We start from the raw sequence: 22,500 nt of genomic DNA, 5'->3' as shown, positions 1-22,500 counted from the left end.
AAGGCTTAAAAAAGTAAATTTATTCAGCCTATCAAAACGAAGAATGCGAGGCGATCTAATAGAAGTGTTTAAAATGTTTAAAGGATTCAGTGATATTAATGCGGAAGATTACTTTACAATTGATCGATCAAATAGAACAAGAAGAAATAACAATTTCAAGATAAGTGGCAAAAGATTATCGTCCTTGTCCGCTTTTATCGCCCGGTTAGTGGTAGCAGTAATGGTAGTTCTTTCCTCTTTCCTACATAATTTCCATGCAGTTTTTCCATGCTGCATGGTTCTTTTTCCTTTCCTGCCAGCTTTGGCTGGAGGGATGGGGGGGTGCGGAGGAGCCTTCCCCTTTGCTGTCCTTCATCTTCCACTTTTAATTAGATAGTTAGTGTAGCTTGTCACAAACAGCCTCGTAAGGACCAGCAGGTTTGCTGTTGTTTGTTCTTCCTTTGTGTTCCTTTGTGTTCCCCCTCTTCCCCTCCTCCTCCTTCCATTCGTATTTTCCCTCCTCTTCCTATAATCATTTACACCTCCAGCTCTGTTCCTCCTCCTCCTCTTCCTCCTCCTCCACCTCCTCCTCCTCCTCCTCCTCTGAACGGGAACAAGAACAACAAGAGAAAAGAGAAATTAGAAGAAAAAGAAAAAGAGGAAGAAGAAGAACAAAGAGAATAAAATTAATGGAAAGAAGTTAAAAAAATGAAAAAAAGGAGATAGAAAAAGATGATGATGAGAGAGAGAGAGAGAGAGAGAGAGAGAGAGAGAGAGAGAGAGAGAGAGAGAGAGAGAGAGAGAGAGAGAGGAATAACCTGTGTGTGTGTGTGTGTGTGTGTGTGTGTGTGTGTGTGTGTGTGTGTGTGTGTGTGTGTGTATGCCTGGGTGCTGGGTGGGGAAGGGTCAGGTCAGGTCGCCTCTCTCCCGCCCTCAGTGTGTTATTACCGCCCCGTCGTGGTGCTAATGCCGCCCCGCCCCGCCCCGTCATTACCCGGCGGCCCCACACAGAGGCAATCAGGACCAAGGGTGGGATCGGATTCGGTTCATTATCATCATTTTCGCTTCGCTTCCTTTCTTCTTCTTCTTCGTTGTTGCTTTGTTCTTTTACTTTACGTTTCGACTATGGCTGGTGTCGGCTTAATCGCTGGGACCTGGTGGTGGTCGGCCCCTTCCCGTTGTGGCGCAGGCAAGTGTTTATAGAGGCGCCATCTTGCTTGCCTCATACTGCCCCCAGAGTTCATCTTTGATCCTTTTTTTCGAGAGAATCTAGAGTCCGGGTTGACAGGAGGTCGTCAGGGCAGCATGTGGGTAGTCTTGGGCCACTCGGCGGGGATTGAAAAATTGCCAGTTTGTGTGTAGCGGCGGGACGCGAACCCTGGTACTCCTGGTCGCCGCGCTGCAGACTGACCACTCAGCCACCGCCTTCCCCTGTTGTTGTTGTTGTTGTTATTCTTCTTGTTCTCATTCTTCTTCTTCTTCTTTTTCTTCTTCTAGTTGGGTTTTTTGTGTCTTTCGTCTTCTGTTTTTTGTTTATTTTTCTTCTTATTCTTAATCTTCTAATTCTTCTTCTTCTGTTTCTCTTCACTTTATTTCTTCTTCTGTTTCCTCCTCCTCCTCCTCCTCCTCCTCCTCCTTCTCGCTCGTCCGTGCAATGAGAAGGAAGAGTGATCACCTATTACGTGTGTATGTGTGTGTGTGTGTGTGTGTGTGTGTGTGTGTGTGTGTGTGTGTTTAACTGAAGCTACGCAGCATATCGACACAGTTTATGGAAGTGAACGTGTGTGTGTGTGTGTGTGTGTGTGTGTGTGTGTGTGTGTGTGTGTGTGTGTGTGTGTGTGTTTAACTGAAGCTACGCAGCATATCGACACAGTTTATGGAAGTGAACGTGTGTGTGTGTGTGTGTGTGTGTGTGTGTGTGTGTGTGTGTGTGTGTGTGTGCGCGCGCGCAGTCACACATTCACCACCAAATCTAGGTCACGTGATTATGACTCCGTGACTGCGGTGGGGATGGTGCTGGTGGTGGTGGTGATAGGGGTGGTGGGGGTGATGGTGGTGATGGTGGTGGTAGTGGTGACTGTAGTGGTGGTGGTTTGTCAAGGCTTCTGCATGCGCCATGAACGTGAAGAACACTCATGGGAGCCCGACTAACCTCCTTTGTGGCCTTGGGAGACAGCTGCCGTGGGAGCCGATAGCGTCTGAGATACCGTCCTTACACACCTGTGGCTCCCAACCTTGTGTGTGCCGTTCCCCCTTTCAGATGACTTTTTCACCCGTGGACCCCTACAACCCTGTCATCCCGCGGGCCACTCATGACCATCTAGCATTAAGTATTTCATTTCAAGGATTGTGTACAGTGGTATGAGTTTTATTCCGAGTCGCACGTCTCCTAATTCCAGTATGATAAGTTTAGAATAATTAGAATCGCTATGGACCCTTGAAATTGGGGACCATTGCTATACACACATTTGCTGAGGCCTTGGTGGAGGTTGTGTTAGTGTTTCCATGGGGAGTTTGATGATGGTGATAGTTTGATGAGGCTTTGATAGAGGTTGTGTTGTGTGGCGGTGGTGGTGGTGGTGGTGGTGATGTCAGTGGTGGTAACGGTGGTGATTTTCTGGTTCCCACGACACGCCTTTGTTTTCACGACTAATTTTTTTTTTTTTTTTTTTTTTACCTGAGAAATGTCAATACGCGTCCAATCCTCTGTTATTTTGTCTTATATTTTCTCTTCAAAGGTTCGAGGGGAAACTATTCGAGTCTGCGCTGGGAAAGTTAAACACGGCCAGACCAGTATCGTGATCTCTCTTGTATTGGCGGAGGAACCTTTGCTAGTGTCTCGAAAACATTCCGCGATCTCAGGCTGGTGGTCTTAAACGTCTCGGGATCCCATTTCGACTGTTTCCCAAGGCCACAGTGAAGATTACCCGGGTGTTCAAGGGTGATTGTCCCGCTCAAGAAGCAGAAGGCGTGTAAAACTATCACCAGGATCACCAAACACTCCATGCAAACCCCAGAATCTTCCACCAGAGGCTTTTCAAACAGACGTAGCAACTATTTTCCAAGGCTACAAAGAAGATTAACCGGGTCTTCATGGGTGATTGTCCCGCTCAAGAAGCAGAAGGCGTGTAAAACTACCACCAGGATCACAAAACACTCCATGAAATCCCCGGCAACTTCTACGAGAGGCTTTTCAAACATGAGTAACAATTATTTCCCAAGGCCACAGAGAAGATTACCCGGGTGTTCATGGGTGATTGTCCCGCTCAAGGTGCAGAAGGCGTGTAAAACTACCACTAGGATCACAAAACACTCCATGAAATCCCCGGCAACTTCCACGAGAGGCTTTTCAAACAGACGTAGCAACTATTCCCCAAGGCCACAGTGAAGATTAACCGGGTCTTCAAGGGTGATTGTCCCGCTCAAGAAGCAGAAGGCATGTAAAACTATCACCAGGATCACAAAACACTCCATGAAAACCCCGGCAACTTCTACGAGAGGCTTTTCAAACAGACGTAACAATTATTTTCCAAGGCTACAGAGAAGATTAACCGGGTGTTCATGGGTGATTGTTCCTTTGAAGTTGCAGAAGGCGTGTAAAACTACCACTAGGATCACAAAACACTCCATGAAATCCCCGGCAACTTCCACGATAGGCTTTTTAAACAGGCGAACCGAGGCTTTGAATCCGTAATAGAACATGTGTTAAGCTAGATAAAATAAGTGTAGGTATTAGGTATTAGGCGAGGTATGACTGGGAAGGGTATTGAACTCTCCTCTGATCTCCTTATAGTTGGAAAAATTTAGTCCTTTGTTTTAAAAGCCAAATGTTTTTACGTTTTTTTTATTTATATTATTTTTTATTCTTTTTGTATATATCTTGTCGTGACGAGAGAGAGAGAGAGAGAGAGAGAGAGAGAGAGAGAGAGAGAGAGAGAGAGAGAGAGAGAGAGAAGTGTTTGGCCAGTTTACGATTATCTTTTCTTCTCTTTCTTTCCTCCTCCTCCTCCTCCTCCTCCTCATTTATCATTCTCCCCTCTTCCCTTTCTCTTCCTCCTCCTCTCTCCCATTCTCTCTCTCCCCTTTCTTCTCCTTTCTTCTCTTCCCTTTCCTTCTTCCTCCTTCCTCTCTTCTGCTCTCTCTCCCTTCCTCTCTTCCTTCCTCTCTCCTCTTCCTTCTCCTCCTCTTCTTCCTTCTCCAATAAGCTGTCTATCTTTCTCTCTCTTTCTTCCTTCCTTCCATCCTTCCTTCCTTCCTTCCCTCCTTCCTTCCTTCCTTCCCTCCCTTCTTTCACCTCCTTCTTTCCCTCCCTCTCCTCATCTCTCGTGTGTGTGTGTGTGTGTGTGTGTGTGTGTGTGTGTGTGTGTGTGTGTGTGTGTGTGTGTCAACAAACTCTTAACTTGGTCTGTGACGCAAATCCCTTGTGTCAATAGTCTTAAGGTGACCCCCGCCCCCCTTAACCCTCCCTTCTGCCCCCCTCCCTCCCCCTTATCCACCCCAAAACACACACAAACACAGAATGATTAATCGATTGCTATCTTGACCACACCTTCCAAGCCACACACACACACACACACACACACACACACACACACACACACACACACACACACACACACACACACACACCTTACCTTACCTTACCTTACCTTTCCCTTACCTTTCCCTTCCCCTTCCCCTTCCCTTCCCTTCCACACACCCTGCCGAAGCCTTTCCTCCCTTCCTTCCCCTTCCCTCCCTCCCTTCACCTCTCCCTCCCTTCCCTTCTCCTTCCCTCCCTCCCATCCTTCACCTCGCCCTCCCAGCCATCCCCTCCCTTCCCCTTCCCTCCCTTCCTTCACCTCTCCCTCCCAGCCCATCCCTTCCTTTCTCCTTCCCTCCCTTCCTTCCTTCACCTCTCCCTCTTTGCCCATCCCCTCCCTTCCCCTTCCCTCCCTTCCCTTCGTTTCCGTGGTGCAGTGGTTGGCGTGCTTCACAACAAAGGACAAGCAGGAGGTTCGAATCCACGTTTCCTTCCTGCCCTTTCTCCCTTCGCCCCTTCCCTGCCCTTTCTCCTTCGTCCCTTCCCTGCCTTTCTCCTTCGCCCTTCCCTGCCCTTTCTCCCTTCGCCCTTCCCTGCCCTTTCTCCTTCGCCCCTTCCTGCCCTTTCTCCCTTCGCCCCTTCCTGCCCTTTTCTCCCTTCGCCCTTCCCTTCCCTTTATCCCTTCGACCATTCCCTGCCCTTTCTCCCTTCGCCCCTTCCCTGCCCTTTCTCCCTTCGTCCCTTCCCTGCCCTTTCTCCCTTCGCCCCTTCCCTGCCCTTTCTCCCTTCGTCCCTTCCCTGCCCTTTCTCCCTTCGCCCCTTCCCTGCCCTTTCTCCTTCCTTCCCTGCCCTTTTCTCCTTCGTCCCTTCCCTGCCCTTTCTCCCTTCGCCCTTCCCTGCCCTTTCTCCCTTCGCCCCTTCCTGCCCTTTTCTCCCTTCGTCCCTTCCCTGCCCTTTCTCCTTCGCCCCTTCCCTGCCCTTTCTCCTTCGTCCCTTCCCTGCCCTTTCTCCTTCGTCCCTTCCCTGCCCTTTCTCCCTTCGCCCCTTCCCTTCCTGCCCTTTTCTCCCTTCGTCCCTTCCCTGCCCTTTCTCCCTTCCCTTCCCTGTCCCTTCCCTGCCCTTTTCTCCCTTCGTCCCTTCCCTGCCCTTTCTCCTTCCCTTCCCTGCCCTTTCTCCCTTCGCCCCTTCCCTGCCCTTTCTCCCTTCGTCCCTTCCCTGCCCTTTCTCCCTTCGACCCTTCCCTGCCCTTTCTCCTTCGCCCTTCCCTCCTTTTCTCCCTTCGTCCCTTCCCTGCCTTTCTCCTTCGCCCTTCCCTGCCTTTCTCTCCTTCGTCCCTTCCTGCCCTTTTCTCCTTCCTTCCCTTCCCCTTGCTTTCTCCTTCGCCCTTCCCTGCCCTTTCCCTTCCTGCCCTTCCCCTGCCCTTTCTCCCTTCGCCCCTTCCCTGCCTTTCTCCTTCGCCCTTCCCTGCCCTTTCTCCCTTCGCCCCTTCCCTGCCCTTTTCTCCCTTCCCCTTCCTGCCCTTTCTCCTTCGCCCTTCCCTGCCCTTTCTCCCTTCGCCCCTTCCTTCCTTCTCCTTCCTTTCTCCCTTCGCCCCTTCCCTGCCCTTTCTCCCTTCGCCCCTTCCCTGCCCTTTCTCCCTTCGCCCCTTCCCTGCCCTTTCTCCCTTCGCCCCTTCCCAGCCCTTTCTCCCTTCGGCCCTTACCTGCCCGTTCTCCTTCGCCCTTCCTGCCTTTCTCCCTTCGCCCCTTCCCTGCCCTTTCTCCCTTCGCCCCTTCCCTGCCCTTTCTCCCTTCGTCCCTTCCCTGCCCTTTCTCCCTTCGTCCCTTCCCTGCCCTTTCTCCCTTCGCCCCTTCCCTGCCCTTTCTCCCTTCGCCTCTTCCCAGCCTCAGCTCCTCTTCCCTGCCCCTCCTATTCCTTCCCCTTCCTTCCATCCCCCTCCATTCCCCTTCGCAAGCATTAGCGCCCTTTCCTACCAGGGATGGAGTGTTCGTAATCGAATACATTCGTGTACCGTATTTGGGTGTCTTCGTATTCGAACAATTATTGATAGAAATCAAAGTATTTTCATTCGTATTGGAATGCAAGGGGAAAGTATTCGTGCTTTGCGAATAATCTGACGAACACTTCAAACTTTATCATCATGATAAATACCAGCCGTTGTTCCTTACAAGTCCAGCCTCCTGGGCGGACGTGTAACGGTCGTGTATGGTACGGGTTCATGAGCTCATTTACCTGCTGCATAACTTTAAAACACTGCTGTACCAAGTTATGCCAAGGAGGTATTTTTCAATGGAAAGTATTCATGAATGTGTTCAAGAATACGTTCAAGAAGTATTCGTATTTGCATTTGAATTAAAACCATTTCAGTGTATTCGAATTCGTATTCGTTGGAATTTAGAATATTCGTATTCGAATACACAACAATGGTATTCACTCCACCCGTGTTCCCTGCTCTTACTACCCCCTTCCCTGCCCTTCCTCCCCTTTCCCTGCCCTTCCTCCCCTTTCCCTTCCCTTCCTCCCCTTTCCCTGCCCTTCCTCCCCTTTCCCTGCCATTCCTCCCCTTTCCCTTCCCTTCCTCCCCTTTCCCTTCCCTTCCTCCCCTTTCCCTGCCCTTCCTCCCCTTTCCCTGCCCTTCCTCCCCTTTCCCTGCCCTTCCTCCCCTTTCCCTGCCCTTCCTCCCCTTTCCCTGCCATTCCTCCCCCTTCCCTACCCTTCCTCCCCCTTCCCTGCCCTTCCTCCCCTTCCCTGCCCTTCCTCCCCTTTCCCTGCCATTCCTCCGACAATTCCATCCCTTCCCGAGCCTCCCACGCCGCGGCCCCGTATCCTGCCTCGGTAATCGACCCTCGGCCAGACCTCAAGTGCATGCAAATGAACAGCGGAGCCAATCACATGAGACGCTATCAAAAGTAAACACGAACACCACCACCAACACGGAAAGAGGAGGGGAGTCGTTGCCTTATTTGACGAGGCTGGCGGACGGAGGAGGAGGAGGAGGAATGCAAGCTTGTTTGTCTTAATGAATGAATGCACAGAAGAAGATGGAAGACCGGAGGAAAATTTCGTTCTTGAGGAAGAGGAGGAGGAGGAGGAGGAGGAGGAGGAGAGGAGGAGAGGAAGAGGGGGAGGAGGAGGAGGGGAAATGTAATAGGAAGAATAAAAGGTAGAGTTGGAGAGAGAGAGAGAGAGAGAGAGAGAGAGAGAGAGAGAGAGAGAGAGAGAGCAAGCACACATTTGGCAAGGCTTTCGTGGGAGTTGTGGCCATTTCCAGAGGTAGTTTTGTGACCCTGGTGGTAGTCTGACCCTTCCTCTGTAGCCTAACATGAACGTAAGGAAACACTCATTAGAACTCAAACACACATTTAGCAAGGCTTTCGTGGGAGTTGTGGCCATTTTCAGAGGTAGTTTTGTGACCCTGGTGGTAGTGTGACCCTTCCTCTCAACCATGAACGTAAAGAAACACTCATTATAACTCAAATACACATTTAGCAAGGCTTTCGTGGGAGTTGTGGCCATTTCCAGAGGTAGTTTTATGACCCTGGTGGTAGTTTGACCCTTCCTCTCTACCATGAACCTGAAGAAACACTCATTAGAACCCAACTGATCTCCTTTTCGGCCTTTGAAATTGTTGCCGTGGGGGCTGGAAGCGTTTGACAATACCGATGTTTTCTGTTTGGGTCAATATCAGTTTATGTTTTGAGCTTCGGAAATTCACACACACATTTATATTTCCTTTGTTTTATATTGTACTTTATTTTTACATTGAGTTTTTTTTTGCTAGACTATATATATTTTTTATTTACAGCAAAGGAGACAGTTCAACGGCGTAAAAAATAAAAACATAATTAAAAAAAAAAAAAACGCTACTTACTGCTCCTGAATAGAGTACAGAGGAGTGGCCAGAAAGAGAGGTCAATTTCGGGAGGAGAAATGACCAGTAATCGTATCTATGGTAATGTTATAAGTGTGATTCCTTTTGTCTTCGGAATTCACACATGCACAGCTCATTGCTTTGTTCATTTCTCCAGGACAGGTCGGCAACCCATTATTCTAGAAGAGAACTTTGCTTCAAACTTGGCAGATAATCCGTGCTGCTGCTGGAGCGTCGGTGTGACATATAATGAATGGAAATCACGAAACATTGATATTTCCTCCTTCATGTGGGAGTTAGATAATACACCCACAGACAAGACAAGGTAGTAAATTACACTACAGTAATAATAATAATAATAATAATAATAATAATAATAATAATAATAATAATAATAATAATAATAATAATAATAATAATAATAATAATAATAATAGTAATAATAATAATAATAACAACAACAACAACAACAACAACAACAACTACAACTACAACTACAATAATAATAATAATAATAATAATAATAATAATAATAATAATAATAATAATAATAATAATAATAATAATATAGTAATAACAATAACAATAATAATAACAATAAGAAGAAGAAGAAGAAGAAGAAGAAGAAGAAGAATCACAAAAGCAGCTGTCACAAAATACAGCATTATATCCATGATGTCCCTCCTTTGCTGTAATATGACGTCACCAACATATTGTCAGTCGTCTATAGTTTGCTGCCACGACTGAACAAGTACTACAACTTTTAAACCACCTGCAAACTGTACTCAATATAATTATGTGGTCGCCACGCTGGGTTTAAACTTTAATGTGACTTCTGCTCCGGAGTTTCTTTGGAGAGCTGTTCAACGTCTGGACGAACGAGTGCTCTCATTTTCTACGATAGCTTAGACGTTTTTAAGTGGGTGGCAGGAGCCGCACAGGTCTCTTGAAAGGGCTGCTCTGTGATCTGTTTCTGTTTCCGACACCCTTTGTTTCTCGTCTTAAGGGATCACAGGACTGGTAATCGTGTCTGTGGTAATGTTTCGTGTAATTATTTCTGTCTTCGGAAGTTCGCACACCTCATTTCTTTGTTTACTTATCTATGATCTAGTTTTAGTGTCCGACACCCTTTGTTTCTCGTCTTCAGGGATCACAGGACTGGCAATCGTGTCTCTCTTTAGTAATGTTTCGTGTAATTACTTCTGTCTTCGGAAGTTCACACACCTCATTTCTTTGTCTATTTCTCTTTGATCTAGTTTTAGTGTCCGACACCCTTTGTTTCTCGTCTTAAGGGATCACAGGACTGGTAATCGTGTCTATGGTAATGTTTCGTGTAATAATTCCTTTTGCTCTCGGAAGTTCACACACCTCATTTCTTTGTTTACTTATCTATGATCTAGTTTTAGTTTCCGACACCCTTTGTTTCAGTCAAAGAACTGGGAGCGTGTTCATCTTTCGTGGAACTCCTTCCGTGGCAGCTCCGGATATTCCTATTGCTACCGTTTAATTATACTTTGTTTGTCGTGTCACGGGGCAGAGAACCAGTGAGCGTGTTTATCCATGGTAATGTTAAGTGCAATGTCCTTTGTCTTAGAGCTACGGAAATTCACACACATTGATATATACATTGTGTTTCATGTTGTGAGGTCAGAGAATGAGTATTGGTGTTTATGATAATGTTAAGTGGAAATCCTATTGCCCCAGAACCTCGGAAATTAACATGCACACATTAATATATACTTTGTGTCTCCTGTTGCGAGGTCAGTGTGTCTCGTGCCGTGAGGTCAGAGAATGAGTAATGGTGTTTATGACAATGTTAAGTGGAAATCCTATTGTCCCAGAGCTTCGGAAGTTGCCACAGCGGTGACAGCGTGGCGCCCGGCTGCCGGTGTGGTGTCGCCTGCCATCCCGTGTCGTGAGACATTCTCATCCTGAACTTCGCATCGCGGGAGCCAATCTTTACTATCACAGAGTAACTAAGTGAAGCATCTGAGTGTAAAGAAGTCCCAAGGAGAACCTAAAATGCGATGCTAAGCGGAACAGGTCACAAGAAGAAGAATAAGAAAAGTGTTGGTTGATATCTTAGTTATATACACACATACGTCATCATTTGCTTTTATAATAATATAAATAAACTTGGGTGGGACAGATCCCGTCAAGCAGTCGACAAAAGACACGGTACCGTGTCGAAATTCATGTATGTATTCAGGATGGGATATCTCACGATACGGGGATGTCTGACGACACCACACCGGGCACCAGCACGCGGCGGCGGCGGCGGCGACCGTCGCAATGACCAGTAGCTGTCTTTGATGAGTCGTGGAGAAGGGTGTGTTGCACTCAACATAAATATTGTTATGCGGCGTGCGGCAGGAAGCAACACTCCACGTGTGTGAGTGTGTGTGTGTGTGTGTGTGTGTGTGTGTGTGTGTGTGTGTGTGTGTGTGTGTGTGTGTGTGTGTGTGGATTAGGTTAAGTTAGGTTAACATGACCTCGCTTGACTTGTCTTGGGTTGAGTTTGGGTTGAGTAAGGTTACCCCCTCCCCCCTACCGCCCCTCACCTGTATGGCCACCAGGTTAAGTTAGGTTAGCATGACTTCGCTTGACTTGTCTTGGGTTGAGTAAGGTTACCCCCTCCCCCCTCCTCCCCTCTCCCCCCCCCTCCCTCACCTGTATGGCCACCCAGGGCAGCTTCTCGGCGAAGGTCTTTCCGCGCTTCCATTTCTTCCGGAACAAAAACTTCATTGCGAGGGTGGCGGCGGAGGCGGCGGCGGGGCGGCGGTCATCTGAAGGGGCCGCCGCGCCCTCCACACGCCTTGAAGGGGGGCGGGGCGCGGGGCATCGGCTGCTGAGTGCCCCCTCACTGCCCCGCTGCTTCCTCCCGGGGTATTACTGCTGGTCCTTCTTCTTCACCTTTTATGTACCGCCAGTCACTCAGCGCGTTACTTCACTCACTATCTCACTGTTATTATACGTATTTGCATGTTATTCTGTTACCTTATATTTACCTTCTGTCACTCAGCGCGTTACTTCACTCACTATCTCACTGTTATTATTCGTTTTTCATGTTATTCTGTTACCTTATATGTACCTTCTGTCACTCAGCGCGTTGCTTCACTCACCATCTCTGTTGTTACACGTATTTGCATGTTATTTTGTTTCGTATTGTATCGTATTCACTCTCATGTCGTTCCTCCACCTTTTCAGTGCAAGATTTAGTCACTCAGAGCGCGTTACTTCACTCACTATCTCTTTTATTTTATACGTATGTGCATGTTATTCTGTTTCGTATTGTATCGTATTCACTCTCATGTCGTTCCTCCACCTTTTCAGTGCAAGATTTAGTCACCCAGAACGCGCTTTCACAATACCATCGTCACTACGTATTTTCATGTTCTCATTGTCTTCAGCTGTTCAGTACAAATCATAGTCACTTAGATCGTGTAATGTCACTGTAGCATCGTCACTGTACGTATTGGCATGTTCTTAGTGTTCTCAGCTAATCACTGCAAATCATAGTCACTTAGATCGTGTAATGTCACTGTACCATCGTCACTGTACGCATATTTATGTTCTTATCGTTCTTCAGCTATTATATGTAAGACTAGTCACTCGCAACGCTCTATGTCACTGTAGCATCGTCACTGTACGTATATTCATGTTCTTATCGTTCTTCAGCTATTATATGTAAGACTAGTCACTCACAACGCGTTATGTCACTCTAGCAGCGTCACTATGTTATGTATTTTCACGTTTTGCGGTTTTGTTTCGTGTTTCGTTGCGTCAGTCATGTTACTCGTGGCCGCAAAATCCCTCCTGGGGTAAGATTTCGTCGTGTTAGTTCGCTGCATCGCCCTGTGTCGGGTTATTAGTAATGGATTCCCTCTCCCGCCACGGACTCAAAGGGCCAACGGTTCGGAGATGTGCACCGCCGCCACGCGCATCTATGGCTTATGCTCCCGACTTTACCCTCTCACGCCCTGCAAAATTGGTCATGGTTAGTCTTTCACCCAGAACTTCTTTTTTTTACAGTTAAGGAAGCAGCTCAAAGTTAAAAAAAAAGTAATAATGAGGAAAAAAAGCCCGCTAAACACTGCCCCTATAAAGAGTTAAGAAGAGTTGCCAAAAGAGAGGTCAATTTCGGGAGGAGAGGTGTCCTGATACCCTCCTCTAGTTTGTCTCGATTCCTGTTAAGTGGTGTAAAAATACTCTTTCCCGGGGTCAGTTTTCATCTCTTGGTAGTTAGTTTGCGTTGAGGTCACGGCCTGCAAGATTGTCTGTGGTCAGTCTTTCATCTAAAACGCTTGACTTGGTTCCTGTTAGTGGCGTCCAAATCCTTCCCCGGGGTCAGTTTTCACTTCGTGGTAGTTAGTTTGCGTTGAGGTCACGGCCTGCAAGATTGTCTGTGGTCAGTCTTTCATCTAAAACGCTTGACTTGATTCCTGTTAGTGGCGTCCAAATCCTTCCCCGGGGTCAGTTTTCATTTCGTGGTAGTTAGTTAGCGTTGAGGTCACGGCCTGCAAGATTGCCTATGGTTAGTATTTCATCTAAAACGCTTAACTCGATTCCTGTTAGTGGCGTCCAAATCCTTCCCCGGGGTCAGTTTTCATCTCGCGGTAGTTAGTCAGCGTTGAGGTCACGGCCTACAAGATTGCCTATGGTCAGTCTTTCATCTAAAACGCTTGACTTGGTTCCTGTTAGTGGCGTCCAAATCCTTCCCCGGGGTCAGTTTTCATTTCGTGGTAGTTAGTTCGCGTTGAAGTCACGGCCTGCAAGATTGTCTATGGTCAGTCTTTCATCTAAAACGCTTGACTTGGTTCCTGTTAGTGGCGTCCAAATCCTTCCCCGGGGTCAGTTTTCATTTCGTGGTAGTTAGTTAGCGTTGAGGTCACGGCCTGCAAGATTGTCTGTGGTCAGTCTTTCATCTAAAACGCTTGACTTGGTTCCTGTTAGTGGCGTCCAAATCCTTCCCCGGGGTCAGTTTTCATCTTTTGGTAGTTAGTTAGCGTTGAGGTCACGGCCTGCAAGATTGCCTATGGTTAGTCTTTCACCCAGAACGCTTGACTTGATTCCTGTTAGTGGCGCCCAAATCCTTCCCCGGGGTCAGTTTTCATTTCGTGGTAGCTAGTTAGCGTTGAGGTCACGGCCTGTAAGATTGCCTATGGTTAGTATTTCATCTAAAACGCTTAACTCGATTCCTGTTAGTGGCGTCCAAATCCTTCCCCGGGGTCAGTTTTCATCTCGCGGTAGTTAGTCAGCGTTGAGGTCACGGCCTACAAGATTGCCTATGGTCAGTCTTTCACCCAGAACGATTGACTCGATTCCTGTTAACTGGCGTCCAAATATCCTTTTCCGGGGTCAGTTTTCATTTCGGGTTAGTTAGTGTTGAGGTCACGGCTTGCAAGATTGTTTATAGCAAGTCTTTCACCCAGAACGATGGACTCGATTCCTGTTAACTGGCGTCCAAATATCCTTTTCTGGGGTCTGGTTTCGCCTTTCCTAAGCTAACTGCAAGATCGTTTATGTCCAGTCTTTCACCCAGAACGTTTTGCCGCGATTCCTATCAACTCATGCCCAAACATCCTTCTCAGGGGTCACTTTTGTCCTAGTCTGGTTCCCTTCTGTTGCTTTTGTTGTTTCATTTGTTGCCTGCGTCCTCCGCCAGCCAGGGTCTCTTTCTTTCTCTCTGGTTCTTTGTTGTTTTCCTTCTGTTGTTCTTTTTATGTTAGCGTCAAGAGCTCATAACATTACAAGATCAGCTATCATTGCTTTGTACCCAGTTCGCTTAATTCATGATGTTACTCACGGCAAACTGTCTATCCTCAGGGTCGCTTTCTCTCTCCCTTACCCTTTGTTGTTTACGTTGTTGCAGTTGTTTTCATGTTAGCGTCTAGAACTCATAACATACAAGATTGCCTGTCATTCTTTTCTACCCAGTTCTCTTTATTCGTATTATTACTCACGGCAAACTGTCTATCCTCAAGCTGTCTTTCTTTCTCTCTTTCCCTTTGTTGTTTACGTTGTTGCAGTTGTTTTCATGTTAGCGTCAAGAACTCATAACATACAAGACCGGCTATCATTATTTTCTACCCAATTCTCATTATTCGTATTATTACTCATGGCAAACTGTTTATCCTCAAGGTGTCTTTCTTTCTCCCTTTCCCTTTGTTGTTTACGTTGTTGCAGTTGTTTTCACGTTAGCGTCAAAACCTCATAACATACAAGACCGGCTATCATTATTTTCTACCTCATTCGCTTTATTCGTATTACTCACGGCAAACTGTTTATCCTCAAGGTGTCTTTCTTTCTTCCTTGCCCATTGTTGTTGTTGTTTTTTTTCTTTTTTTTTATGTTGTTGCCTATTGCGCCGGTAGGCATCTTCCCGGTGGGGCCTGATGGTCGGCCCAAGGCCGTTTTCACGTTAGCGTCAAGAACTCATAACATACAAGACCGGCTATCATTTGTTTCTACCCCATTCGCTTTATCCACGGTGTTACGTGAGGCCAAATAACCTTCGTCAGGGTCAGGCAAGAGTGTTTACCCTGGCCAGAACGTTTTCCTCAAGTGGTGTTAACAAGTGTTCAAACATCATCCAACAGTGTCTTTCTTTCTTTATCTCTCTCCTGCCCTTGCGTGCCTCGTTTCACTGACCTTTCGCAACGCCACTTATAAGCTCTGACGCGCACACACCGAAACGTTTACCTCACTCACTCTCTGGAGCATATTAATTTTTTCCGTCTTCGCAGCGCCACGTGTATCCTGAACCTGCCCGAAACGTTTCTGCCGCGCCGCCAAACGTTTCACTCACACGCTCTTCCTTTCCCGGCCTAAAACGTTCTTGCGACACACCTAGGAGACTTATGCAAGGTAACATCTCCCCGCTGTGTTGCCCTGGCGCCCCTTGCAGCTCGGTAAAGCCCTGGAAGGCGGACCAGCGAGTCGGGCTATCGCGTGTGGGAGGGGAGAAGGCGGAGGCGACGGACAGGTGCGGGAGGCTGGAGCGGAACACCTGCGTACCTTCACTTCCGAGTCTGGAGCCACACTGACGTTGGCAAGTTCCCGCCGCCTCCCGCCTCCCTCGCTGGCACCCAAACCTCCGCCAGTGCCAGGGAGCCGCGGGTCCAGCCTCTCGCGGTTTTGGGTGTGAATAGGACTCGATCTCCGCGGGTCTTTGGGTCATATTGTTAAACGTTTCGGCTCATAGGGTCACATATTTGGCAAGGGTATCACGGGAGTTTAGGACACTTCCAGGGGTGGTTTTGTGACCCTGGTGGTAGTCTGACCGTTCCTCTGCACCGTGAACCTAACAATCACTCATTTGAACCCGATTGATCTCCTTTTCGGCTTCTGGAAATCGTTGATGTGAGAGGCGGAAACGTCTGAGAGTACCGACCTTTGTGTGTCTGGGTCAATACTATCAAGCTCTTGGAAGGCTTCGTCCGTCTATCCCCAAAGGCTCTTGCAGAAGTTGTCGGGGTTCCCAGGGGTGGTTTCCTGAGCCCCTACCAAAGCCTTGTCAAACTATCACTAGGCTCATAACACTACCCATGGAAACACTAACACAACAACCTCTACCAAAGCCTTGTCAAACTATCACTAGGCTCATAACACTACCCATGGAAACACTAACACAACAACCTCCACCAAAGCCTTGTCAAACTATTACTAGGCTCATAACACTACCCATGGAAATACTAACACAACAACCTCCACCAAAGCCTTGTCAAACTATCACTAGGCTCATAACACTACCCATGGAAACACTAACACAACAACCTCTACCAAAGCCTTGTCAAACTACCACTAGGCTCATAACACTACCCATGGAAACACTAACACAACAACCTCTACCAAAGCCTTGTCAAACTATCACTAGGCTCATAACACTACCCATGGAAACACTAACACAACAACCTCTACCAAAGCCTTGTCAAACTATCACTAGGCTCATAACACTACCCATGGAAACATTAACACAACAACCTCCACCAAAGCCTTGTCAAACTATCACTAGGCTCATAACACTACCCATGGAAACACTAACACAACAACCTCCACCAAAGCCTTGTCAGACTATCACTAGGCTCATAACACTACCCATGGAAACATTAACACAACAACCTCCACCAAAGCCTTGTCAAACTATCACTAGGCTCATAACACTACCCATGGAAACATTAACACAACAACCTCCACCAAAGCCTTGTCAAATTATCACCAGGCTCATAACACTACCATGGAAACTCTAACACAACAGCCTCTACCAAAGCCTTGTCAAACTATCACTAGGCTTATAACACTACCCATGGAAACACTAACACAACAACCTCCACCAAAGCCTTGTCAAACTATCACCAGGCTCATAACACTACCCATGGAAACACTAACACAACAACCTCTACCAAAGCCTTGTCAAACTATCACTAGGCTCATAACACTACCCATGGAAACACTAACACAACAACCTCTACCAAAGCCTTGTCAAACTATCACTAGGCTCATAACACTACCCATGGAAACACTAACACAACAACCTCCACCAAAGCCTTGTCAAACTATCACTAGGCTCATAACACTACCCATGGAAACACTAACACAACAACCTCTACCAAAGCCTTGTCAAACTATCACCAGGCTCATAACACTACCCATAGAAATACTAACATAACAACCTCTACCAAAGCCTTGTCAAACTATCACCAGGCTCATAACACTACCCATGGAAACACTAACACAACAACCTCTACCAAAGCCTTGTCAAACTATCACTAGGCTCATAACACTACCCATGGAAACACTAACACAACAACCTCCACCAAAGCCTTGTCAAACTATCACTAGGCTCATAACACTACCCATGGAAACACTAACACAACAACCTCTCCCAAAGCCTTGTCAAACTATCACTAGGCTCATAACACTACCCATGGAAACACTAACACAACAACCTCCACCAACGCCTTACTGGATGTGGGTGTGTGAGCCCTGCAATGTCTGGGAATACGTGCCTTACAGACCCTATCGTGTGTTATCAGTAGGAAGAGAGCGCTGTAAAAGTCTTAGGTGACGGCATGTATGTTTTCGGGTCAGAGAGGGGGCTGGGGCGGGGGTGGAGAGAGAGAGAGAGAGAGAGAGAGAATTGCTACATATCCGTTTTCTTTCTGATCTTTGTTATTCTTTCCTCCTTTCTTTCCTTCCTTCCTTCCTCCTATCCTTTTCTTCCTTCCTTTCTTTTCGTTTTTTGTGTATTTCTCTTTTTCCCTTTCGATTCGTTTCTCGTTCCTTTCTTCCTCTAATATTTTTTTTATATATCTGTTTTCCGTTCATTTAAGTCTTCCCTCCTTCCTTCCTTCCTTCCTTCCTTCCTTTCTTTCTTTCCTTCGTTTTCTCTTCCTTTCTTTCTTTCTCTCTCTCTCTTCTTTTCTTTCTTTCTCTCTCTCTCTTCTTTTCTTTCTTTCTCTCTCTCTCTCTTCCTTTCTTTCTTTCTTTCTCTCTCTCTCCTCCTTCCTTCCTTCCTTTATTTATTTATTTATTTCGTTCCCTCTTCTTTTCTTTCTTTCACTCTCTCTCTCTTCCTTTCTTTCTTTCTCTCTCTCTCTCTTCTTCTCTTTCTTTCGCTCTCTCTCTCTTCTTTTCTTTCTTTCTCTCTCTCTCTCTCTTCTTTTCTTTCTTTCTCTCTCTCTCTTCCTTTCTTTCTTTCTTTCTCTCTCTCTCTTCTTTTCTTTCTTTCTCTCTCTCTCTTCTTTTCTTTCTTTCTCTCTCTCTCTTCCTTTCTTTCTCTCTCTCTCTTCTTTTCTCTCTCTCTCTCTCTCTCTCTCTCTCTCTCTCTCTCTCTCTCTCTCTCTCTCTCTCTCTCTCTCTCTCTCTCTCTCTCTCTCTCTCTCTCTCTCTCTCTCTCTCTCTCTCTCTCTCTCTCTCTCTCTCTCTCTCTCTCTCTCTCTCTCTCTCTCTCTCTCTCTCTCTCTCTCTCTCTCTCTCTCTCTCTTCCTTTCTTTCTTTCTCTTCCTTTCTTTTTTTCCACTCTCTTCCTTTCTTTCTTTCTTTCTCTTCCTTTATTTATTTCGTTATCTCTTCCTTCCTCTCTCTCTCTCTCTCTCTCTCTCTCTCTCTCTCTCTCTCTCTCTCTCTCTCTCTCTCTCTCTCTCTCTCTCTCTCTCTCTCTCTCTCTCTCTCTCTCTCTCTCTCTCTCTCTCTCTCTCTCTCTCTCTCTCTCTCTCTCTCTCTCTCTCTCTCTCTCTCTCTCTCTCTCTCTCTTCCTTTCTTTCGTACTCAATTCCTTCCTTCCTCCTTTCTCTCTTTCTCTCACTCTTTTCTTGCCTTTCTTCACAAATCTGTATAGCGAAATAAAGGCTTAGGTGGGTACACACGCTCTACCTGCGCTTTGCTTCGGTGTTCATCTCCGTACCGTTGTCCTTTGACCCTACTGCTGGCACATGAACCGTCCCCAGTTGTCCCTTTGACCCTACTGTTTGCACATGAACTGTCCCCAGGCGTCCCCAGGTACCCTTTGACATGACCGAGAGGAAGGATGAACAGCTGGGTGGACTGCACGCCGACTGCCCAGACCGGGATTCGAACCTGGGGCCCACGGATTCGTAGCAAGGCACGCTAACCACTTCTCCACGGAGGCGGGATGAAAAAATTATATATTCACCTGGTGCTTGTCATGCTTTGGTGATGGCGGTGGTGGTAATAGTAGTAGTAGCGGGGCAGCCATTGGAACAGCTGAATACAGAACCGAATATGTGAAAACGGCTGTAAAGCGAAGGGAGTCCGAACTGCAGAGGCTGAGCGAGATCGCCAAAACAGAACCGCAGGCAGCCTACGCAGCATTTACGTACGGTGTCAAGCATAAATGGAACTACCTCATGAGCATGGGCGTCCGCAGAAAAAAATGCAGGGGGGGGCAATGTTGTCCTGACTCCTGAGATTGCTGTCCTGGGGGAGGGGTCTGAGGGGAGGGGGTGTCCCCCCCCGTTGGAAAAAAAATTTGCTCCCAGGGAAGAGCTTAGCAAAATGGTGGCACTTTTCATTCTGACAGAGTAGCTCAGTTTGTGTTGTGAGAGTAGTAATCTACTGAAAGAATGAATGTGAACTGTGTTTGTTTATTTTCTTTTTTATTTTTTTTTTTTTTTTTTTTTTTTTTTTTTTTTTTTTTATTTTGGGCCCGGCCCCCCCTGCCCCCATGCTCATGAGGACAGTTCCTGATGTTGCTCCGTTACTAAAACCTCTGGAAGATGCTATCAGAAACACCTTCATACCGGCGATAGCAAATGGGAGATGTCCCAATGACCAGGAGAGAAGGTTGCTGGAGTTGCCGCCAAGAATGGGTGGGCTCGGCATCACCAACCCGCAAAATCTGGCTGAGTCTGAATTCGGGAACTCAATCCGAATCACAGCCTCCTTGACCGGATATATTACCAATCAAAATGAAAGGGGAGAAGACAACCCTCAAGATATTAGGTCACTAAGGAATGAAATCTCCATAAACAGAGAAGGAAAACAGAGAGACACTCTGAGTGACCTAATGAGAGAACTCCCAGAAGACACAATGAGGAGGACAGATATTGCACAGGAAGTGGAAGCTTCAAACTGGCTAACCACACTACCTATCAGGGCAAAAGGCTTCAACTTAAACAAAAAAGAATTTACTGATGCCCTTGCCCTCAAGTATGGCTGGCCAGTGGATGGGCTCCCAAACATGTGTAACTGTGGCTCACCCTTCAACCAAAATCATGCCATGACATGCAAGAGAGGAGGTTTCGTCTGCATGAGACATGATGAAGTAAGAGACGTAACAGCTCAGATGCTGAAAGAAGTCTGCCACGACGTGACTGTGGAACCCATGCTGCTCCCTCTGCAAGGCGAACACCTCGCCAGACGCACCGCTAATGTTTCGAACGAAGCACGAGTGGATGTTAGCGCCAGAAGGTTTTGGACTCGTGGACAAAGGGCATATTTTGACATAAGGATCTTTGATCCCATGGCCCATTGCCACAGAGACCTGACCCTTGATGCAGCCCACAGAAGAAACGAACAAGAGAAGAACAGAGCATATGAAGAAAGAATACAGAATGTGGACCAGGGCTCCTTCACCCCGGCAGTATTCACGACGGCAGGAGGGATGGGACCAAGGGCGCAGAGCTTCTACGCAAGACTCGCCGAAACACTGGCGGATAAGAAACAACAGCCAAGAAGCAGTGTGGTCGCCTGGATGAGATGCAGGCTGTCCTTCTCCCTCCTGAGGTCAGCCTTGGTCTGCCTGAGAGGAACCAGGTCACCTGCACCCAAAACCACCCGCATTGCTGACCTGGACTTTGAGGCGACGGTGGTTGATAGTCGTATCAACCACAAGCTCTGTTAGCTTAAAAATAAAATGTTTAGTAAAGTTTGTAATATTAAATAAAGATGGTTGTCGGCCACAGTCATTGGCGGGGTGGGGCCAATGAATTGCTTTGTGAAAGGATATGAGAAAATATACCGCTCACAACACAACTCTAATAGATGGAGGACCGTAAAAAAAATATATCTTATCATTATCACGTAGTAGTAGTTGTAGTGGTAGTAGTAGTAGTAGTAGTAGTAGTAGTAGTAGTAGTAGTAGTAGTAGTAGTAGTAGTTGTTGTTGTTGTTGTTGTTGTTGTAGTAGTAATAGTAGTAGCAGTAGTGGTGGTGGTGGTGGTAGTAGTAGTAGTAGTAGTTGTAGTAGTTGTAGTAGTAGTTGTAGTTGTAGTAGTAGTAGTAGTAGTAGTAGCAGTAGCAGTAGTAGTAGTTGTTGTTGTTGTTGTTGTTGTTGTTGTTGTTGTTGTAGCAGTAGTGGTGGTGGTAGTAGTAGTAGTAGTAGTAGTAGTAGTAGTAGTAGTAGTAGTAGTAGTAGTAGTAGTTGTTGTTGTAGTAGTTGTTGTAGGCGTAGTTTAGTTTACCTGTGAAGGAGATGAAAGACTGGAGATGTTGATTAACTCTTGTATAAGGGATCGGGACAGTACAGGGATGAGCTAGAGTAGAAAGTCGTGTGCAGCGGGGCCGCGGGAGAGAGAAGGCATCGTGTTAGCAAGTTCAGAAGAGCAGCCAGCATGAAATTATTGATTGAAGATAGAAAGAAATGCAACATGGCGGGGGAATTTAAGGGGTAGAAGACTGTTAGTAAGAGGAGGAGAGTTGATGACACACATGGGATGCATACTCCATATAAGGCCTGGAGGAAGAGGAGGAGAAAGAGGAGGAGGAGGAGGAGGAGGAGAAAGAGGAGGAGGAGGAGGAGGGCAAGCAAGTCACCCCACCATTGTTTATTATATCACGTGTGTCTGTGTTAGGAAATTATTATAAACACATCAGTCACCTCTGACGTCAAGTTCTTGTAATGCTCCGCTTAAGCAATAAATAACTCTCGGATAAAAAAAATCACCCTTCCGTTGTGTGTGTGTGTGTGTGTGTGTGTGTGTGTGTGTGTGTGTGTGTGTGTGTGTGTGTGTGTGTGTTACGTCATTATGTGTTATTTCGTTATTCGTTCACCATTTGTATTGCTTTAAGGGTCACTGGTACGGAGATGAGCGCCGAGGCCACACGCAGTTATAGGGAATGCCCACAGTTTTTTTCTATTATTATTATTATTATTATTATTATTATTATTATTATTATTATTATTATTATTATTATTATTATTATTATTATTATTATTATTATTATTATTATTATTATTATTATTATTATTATTATTATTATTATTATTATTATTATTATTATCATCATCATTATTTTTATATATATTTTTTATTCTTTTCCTTGTATCGCCTTTTGTTTCGCCTCGTCCCTGCAGGGCCTGTCATCAGCGTCCTTGCTCGCCGTGCACCCAATCACGTCTGTTTGTGCTCTTTGCTAATTTCTTGTCTGCCGTGTCTTACGAGGCGCCGCTGATAAGCTTGTGTGTTTTCTGTAGTCTCGCTCCCCTTCTCCTGATGATTAGATTCTGACGTGGACGCCTCGCCCTCTGTGTATATTTGCTCAGTCATGTTTGTGTGCATTGTTAGCGACGCAGGGCACCCAGAGCAGAGTCATCTCCACGCCATGACGCGGTCGTTGCAACACAGTTCTCAGCACACGTGGGCCGCACCTGTCGTCGGTGGGAGGT

The 22,500-nt window shown here is 46.6% G+C and overlaps 1 protein-coding gene across 6 annotated transcripts in view; it reads right to left on the bottom strand.

The window, feature by feature from the left end:
• Positions 1-22,500, bottom strand: part of LOC126996777 (acetylgalactosaminyl-O-glycosyl-glycoprotein beta-1,3-N-acetylglucosaminyltransferase-like) — a 95,125-nt gene that overhangs the window by 67,016 nt on the left and 5,609 nt on the right. The window contains exons 1-3 of one of the 6 annotated variants that reach the window (XM_050857618.1): positions 15,390-15,411; positions 11,453-12,352; positions 11,043-11,369 (exon numbers count right to left, since the gene is read on the bottom strand). In XM_050857618.1, coding sequence (XP_050713575.1) covers positions 11,043-11,117 — 75 coding nt within the window. In that variant the 5' untranslated portion in view covers positions 11,118-11,369; positions 11,453-12,352; positions 15,390-15,411. Of the gene's footprint in view, positions 1-11,042; positions 12,353-15,389; positions 15,412-22,500 lie in introns of those variants that run through there. The other 5 variants (XM_050857614.1, XM_050857615.1, XM_050857617.1 and 2 more) reach the window with 5 other exon arrangements.

This window comes from Eriocheir sinensis, chromosome 11 (genome assembly GCF_024679095.1).
Source record: "Eriocheir sinensis breed Jianghai 21 chromosome 11, ASM2467909v1, whole genome shotgun sequence".
Lineage (NCBI taxonomy): Eukaryota > Metazoa > Arthropoda > Malacostraca > Decapoda > Varunidae > Eriocheir > Eriocheir sinensis.
Note: the sequence above shows the minus strand (reverse complement) of the source record. Positions and strands in the feature narration are given on the sequence as shown.